Raw genomic sequence first — 6,379 nt, forward strand, 5'->3', positions numbered from 1 at the left:
CACCCATCAGTTGTGCTACCATCCTAACAAAATGCATTATTGAGTCTAACATTACAACCTCAGCTGTATTATGAATCATAGCAGCTCTAGAACTCTGCCCATCAGGTACCTTAGGATCTTGAGAGTGCATGACTGTAACACTTCAAACTAGACAAAAATGAGGAGAGATTTAATATCAAACGCATTTATTGAACTCAAACATACATAAAACACGAGTTCTAAAATGATATCACATATTCTCACTCCTAACAAATTATCTCCTAAGATTTTGGTATTGATTAAATTCCTCTCGATCGTTGTTTTAATACCACCCCATGACGCTAATAGTTATGCAGGGGTTTTAGAGTCAATCATCAAAGTATGAAGAGTTATGAAGTATGTTCAGATCTAAAGATCGAGAAATTTAACTCTAATTTCTTAATCAAAGTAAGTCAATCATCCATAAATATAAATAAACTAGAGCCACTAAATATGAAGAGTATATATAAAATAAGCATCCATATTGCGCAAAACACAAATTTAATTCCTCAAAATAATCATATACAAGAATATATATCTCAAATAGGCCAGAGAAAACATAAATATTCTAGAATTCCAAAATCATAAATTCCAAAATCAAAAGCTTCTATCTTGAAGGTTAGAGTCCTTAATTGATGTGATTCAATTGTTGGCTCACTAAGAGTCATCGACCCCATTCGGTTGGCTAGTTATATAAGTTGCCAACATTTTGGTTGTGGTCTCTAACTTGTTAACTAAGGTCTTCAACTTGCTGAACGAAATTATCGACTTACTAGGATGACTTTGCCATTTTGACTTCGTAATGTATAGGTGGCTTGCTACATAGTTGACTTGCGGTAAAGCCAACTTGCTGGGTGAAGTAGCCATATTGCTTATGATTTTTATAGACAAGTTAAATTCATCAACAAGGTGAACTAGTTTAAATTTATTTGAATCTTACTCTTTAATTATTTGGGTTTGCATTATACATAATTATTGATATAGTAAAAATATTATAAATTTATACTATTGCAATTATCTAATAATTTAATATTATTTGATTATACATGCATATCTTTCTAATTTAGATTATAAAAAGGTTAAACTTAATTTTACATGGAATTTGATGTAGATTATTAAAAAGTATTTTAATTTTTATAGCAATTGTAGAATAATCATATGAAATAAAAATTTATTTCAAAAAAATATTATAGAGCACCTAAAATTTAGGTGTTTTACACCGCTGCATATTATATATATATATACATTATTTCTTCTATGTGGTTTTTTCGGTACCCTAAATCCTATCCTTCGCTGATGGACTCTCACCCCAACCCCTCCGTGGATGATGATGACGATTTGCCGGAATGGTGTGTACCTCTCACATTCCCCTCCTATACTCCACCACCAGGATCCGCCATTCATACTGTGGCTCCGCCGGCGAATGATGAGGTGACTCATGCCACTGAGTTTATGGGCCCCGGCGAGTTCGCCGAAGACGGTGCTCATGAAAACCGGCGGAAACGTCGTCCTTTTGGTGTAAGAACATGTTTCTTTTTTTTTTTTTGTCATATTTGATGAAGATCATTCCTGATGCGAGGTAAAGTAAGAGCTTGTTATTATTCAAAAAGGCCATTAGGGTTTCTGCTTGTTCCGTTAGGGTTGTGCTAGCCGTAGTGGTCCTTGATGCTGGCTATTTGTTTCTTGTTTCTATTGATGATTTTCTATCCATGAATTTGAACTATAAACCTCGTTCCCAGCCCTAATCGGTTTCCTGCGGATATCCGCTCCTGTGCACAGCTTTAAAAATTGTTCTTATTAGTTTTTTTTTTCTTTCTTTCTTATCGAATCAAATTGCCTTTTTTTTTTTCCTTTCGTATAAAACTTTTTTGGAACACTAGATTAAAAATTTGCCAGTTTCTTTTGGAACGTACTATATAACCCTGAAGAACATGAAATAAAAAAGGCCCCAATAAAAATCAAACTAGGTTAACAAGTCATAATTTTACCAAATAACCTTTATCAAAATATGGTAGAAAAGTCATATAAGTTTAGTTATTATATCAAGTGTAGAGTGGTTATCTTTTTGACGGAAGCTGAATCTCACATGTGGTTATTCCAGTTAGAGGAGAAAGACTATTACCCTCTTATTTAGATTTTCATGCTATAATACTCAATTATAATATATATCGCTCGTTGTTGCAATTAGAACTAGTACGTGCAAGATTTTAAGAACTTTTAAAATCATTTAATCATATGAATGATTCTATTTGCATGGAAAGATAATTTTGCTTTTCAATCCTTAGAGTATTTTAAATGGTTTGTATTTAAATGCATAAGCTATTGATGGTATTTGAAGTGTATTTGATAGTTCCGATTTGTCAAAATGCATGAGCAAAATGGAGTTAAAAGTTTTCTTTTATGTGTCCTTCAATCATCTTTGTCTTTTGCATACTTGTTGAAGATTTAATAACTATGAAAAATGATGAAATTTGATCCTTAACTAATTTTCATGTTATGGATGAAATCAATGGCGTGATGTTTAATTTGAAGGTCTTATATGATAGTAGATCTATAAATAAAATTAGGAGCATAATTGTCTATATATATATATATGAACAATTAAATCATTCAAAGCCCTTTATATAGGGTACTAAAGATTCCACACAAAAAATATATAAACCCTAGTTTTGGCATCCAAATTGGGACAAAGGGAGATTATTTGAAGATAGGAGGACATTGATAGGCTTGTTTAATTCAAAAAGAAGTTAAAGGAGGATGAGAGCAAAGAGCAAGATCGGTATGGCTTTGTTTGCATAGGAAACAGATTTCAACGCCCAGCTCTATATTTTGTTAAGCTAAATGTAAGATTTTGATTGGAATCAACCACTATTTTTAAAATTTTATGTCCTTCTTTTAGACATTTGTTTGGGACCATGAATTACAGCCCTTCCTTATGTGGGCTACTTAAATCTCCTTGTTGTGCTCTTTCAAAATTGTTCTATTACCTCAATTATATTTTAAAGTGAATATCAAAGTTTGGGCTGAAAGGAAGAGAGGTCCTAACATAAAGGATGGCATCTAATTCTTATCCCTATGTGGAGCTTTCAAAAGTATATGCAGTGCCCTTATTTATGTAGTTATTATCGGACCCAACTTGGGGCTTTGCTTCGATATTTTATCATACATTTGCAGAAGATCTTCAAGGCAATTTAATGAATGTTTTATCAACCAAAATTTGTTCCTTCTTTCCGTTGGGGTTGTGACTTCACTAATAATGTTCAATTTGTATGAAACCAGCAGGGGCCTTCCCCATGGATATAAGACCCAATCTTAGATCGAGTTTATAGAGATGATGATGTAGATCCAATAAATTCAAGCCCCAGGCTAACTCTCATTCTACCAATTTAAATAGATTTTTTGCTGCCTCCATTGGTATGAAGTCAATTCAACCTCCAAGCTAAATTATATAGTATAAAGATTAACCAAACATTGGACCAACTTCCATGCTTTCGGGTCTACAAATGTCATGCAAATTTCAATGCTACAAAGCTTAAACAACATTGGGCCGATTCCCAAGCCTAATCAACTCTGAGCATATCTTATGTTACCTAGTCAAATCAACATCTGGGCCAGCTCCTATGCTATCTAGCCTAATTAAACATTGGATCAACTTCGATATCATCTGGTTTGCTAATTCTGGACCAACTTGTATACTAGTACGCCTAGCAAAACCCCAGTTGAGTTTCAAGGCTATTATTGCTAACCAAACTCCAATCTAGCTTCCGTGCTAACAAGCCTATCAGATAGATTGGGTGAGTGGAAAGACATCATACTCACAACGATCCATTACTTTTCCATATAAATCAATCTACGTGTGTGCGCTCAAAAGTCCTTGAGCAAGCCAATTGATGTGGTGTCATATTTTTCTTTGGAACATGTGGAATGGTATTTTATACTCTTGTTTCAACCTTTAGTGATTTCTTTCAGATGATCTAGTCCTTTATTTATTTTTGGCTAGAAGTTTGTCCTCGATTTTTTTGATCTTGTAGATCAACAAATTTTGAATAGCTGTTAACAAAAATACTTGAGAACGTGATATGCATAAGGGTTTCAATTTTGTTTCTGCCATGGTTATGTTAGATCTATTGCTCTAGGAGCTGATCATTTTTGTAACCCATTTTCATGTTGAGGTTGTGCTTAGATGGATTCTTTCATTTTCATCTCTTGTTTCCTCAATTAAGTGTCACTTCAATATGATTTTTTCCCTTTCCACAAAAACATCAATGTGGAAGTTTCATTAGCTCTTCTCTATAAAAAAAAAATCGTGAACTTCTTGCCTTTTTGCTTTGTGAGATTTCTTCAGTACATGTATGGTTGTTATCTATTGGCATTTCGTGACTACTATTTCAAGTAATTCCTGAGTCACTTTGATAATATTGGATGGAATAACTTTTTTCCCCCTTATGTTGGGCTTTTTTGTCCATTTTATCCAAATAAGTTATATTTTAGTTAGTTTTTCACAAGATCCTATTTCTGTTTGATGCGTGTGTTGCTGGCGTCCTTCTTATTCATTCTTTGTAGACCTTGAAATGAAATTTTTATGCTTCTTTCGTATGAAATTTTCATTAAAGCAATTTTCAAAGTTTACAACTTTTAGAAGTTCGTGTTTGAGAAATGGTATTCACTTCCGTATTCCTTTTTTATATAAAGCATAATCTTTGACACCATAGATCATCTTATTACCGACCCCCCCCCCCTCCCTTTTTTTTATGACAAACTTATGTTAGTTTTAACCGCATATTTTCAGTAAAACAAGGCTGGTATGTTCTATCACGATATGAATTTTCATTTTGATTAGCTTTGTTAAACTGTGCGCATTATTGTAGACGAACAATGTACAGTCTTGTAAAATACTTCTGTTCTGCAGCATTCCCTTAGATACATTTGTGTTAGCACCATCTTCTGGTAATCTAATCAAGTCATTGTCCAGGCTCAGGGTAATAGGTCTCAGTTTAGGGATTGGTATGGAATGAGACGGGGAGTTGGTGTCCAGGGCAAATTCCACCCCTATCCTCGTCAGGAGGTTGACATTGGAGCCGTCCACTTTCATGGCAATGATGTTCAACATGGAAAATCAACGGTAGTTGAGAATTTTGGGCAGCAATCGGTTGCACATGAAGTAGTTCCTAAAATCAATCTGTCAACACCTGGAGAAGACGCAGTGGCACTGGAGCCTCCTTCATTGAAAGAATCTTTGCTGCTGCAACCATCCACCCTTCCACTTTCATGGTGCGATGTCTGCCGGGTTGACTGCAACAGCCTGCAAGTCCTAGAGAACCATAGGACTGGGAAGCGCCATAAGAGAACTGTCCAATTATTGGAAAGGATGGAAGGGCGACCGGACATGGCTGAAAAGTTAGTAGCTGATAATGACACGAAACCCGAGCAACACAATGAATCTGTTATAGAAACATCAAATATAAAATGTGATGCAAATGCGAATCGAAAGAAGAAGCGGAAGAGGAACACTGCACCCGAGCAGCCTCGTGTTTGTGTTCTATGCAATGCAGTTTGTAATAGCGAGGCCATGTTCCAGGCTCATCTGGTCGGAAAGAAGCACGCATCCCGGATATGCCAATTCCAGAGACCCAATACTATTTTTGGACAAATGAATGGTTACATTCCCACCAGCCAGTCATCAACTTTGGCATTGCAGGATACTCAGCCTTTGTATTATGGCCTTATGAACTGTGAACAACCTCAAGATTATGCTGTTTTGAGTCCAATTTAGAAATAGGATTCGAGTGCTAGGAGGAGAATCTATAGAATCTGAAGGTCAATATGGCTCAAGAGTATTTATTACTGACTCTGTGGATGTTCTCACATAATGTATAGTATTTCATTTAGCAAACTGAAGGTTCTGGGAAAGTAGCTGATTGGTTTTTTTGTGTTAGTTTTGGCTTCTCTGTAGGACATGACTGAAGCATGGGGTAAGATAGTTGTGCTGGCCTTCAAATTCATAACAAAAGTTTCGGCAAATGTTAAAAGAACATTGAGTTGATTGACTGCTATGAATGGAGTTTTAAGTTTTTGATTCCTTATCTAACTTTTTAACTTCTTTTCTTGCTTTCATGGATCTCCACCAAACTTCACCATGCAGGTAAAAGGGGGGCTTCTGGACGCTATAGCTCCACAGTGGCTGATTTTCAAGGTTGTCTATTATGGTAACTTATCTGCATATCTATACTGTTTTAATGATACCATTGGGACTTTTAGTTAAGTCTTTTTCATGTTTCAAATAGTTTGTGTCAACTTTTAGCAGTAAATGAGAGTAAAATGTCAATATTTGATTTGTTTAGAGATTTTTATGATGACACAC

General features: G+C 35.1%; 1 protein-coding gene across 2 annotated transcripts; it reads left to right on the plus strand.

The window, feature by feature from the left end:
• The first annotated feature begins 1,268 nt into the window (after nucleotides 1-1,268).
• On the plus strand, nucleotides 1,269-6,101 carry LOC110114918. 2 transcript variants are annotated; one of them, XM_020847960.2, is made up of 2 exons: nucleotides 1,269-1,536; nucleotides 4,991-6,101. In XM_020847960.2, exons 1-2 carry the CDS (start codon nucleotides 1,276-1,278, stop codon nucleotides 5,789-5,791), a joined length of 1,062 nt encoding a protein of 353 aa, XP_020703619.2. In that variant the 5' UTR covers nucleotides 1,269-1,275; the 3' UTR covers nucleotides 5,792-6,101. The 2 variants fall into 2 exon arrangements, with proteins under 2 accessions (XP_020703619.2, XP_020703621.2); XM_020847962.2 differs by having other exon boundaries at nucleotides 4,997-6,101.
• Nucleotides 6,102-6,379: the final 278 nt, after the last annotated feature.

Source organism: Dendrobium catenatum, unplaced genomic scaffold (assembly GCF_001605985.2).
Source record: "Dendrobium catenatum unplaced genomic scaffold, ASM160598v2 fragScaff_scaffold_133, whole genome shotgun sequence".
In the NCBI taxonomy this organism is placed as follows: domain Eukaryota; kingdom Viridiplantae; phylum Streptophyta; class Magnoliopsida; order Asparagales; family Orchidaceae; genus Dendrobium; species Dendrobium catenatum.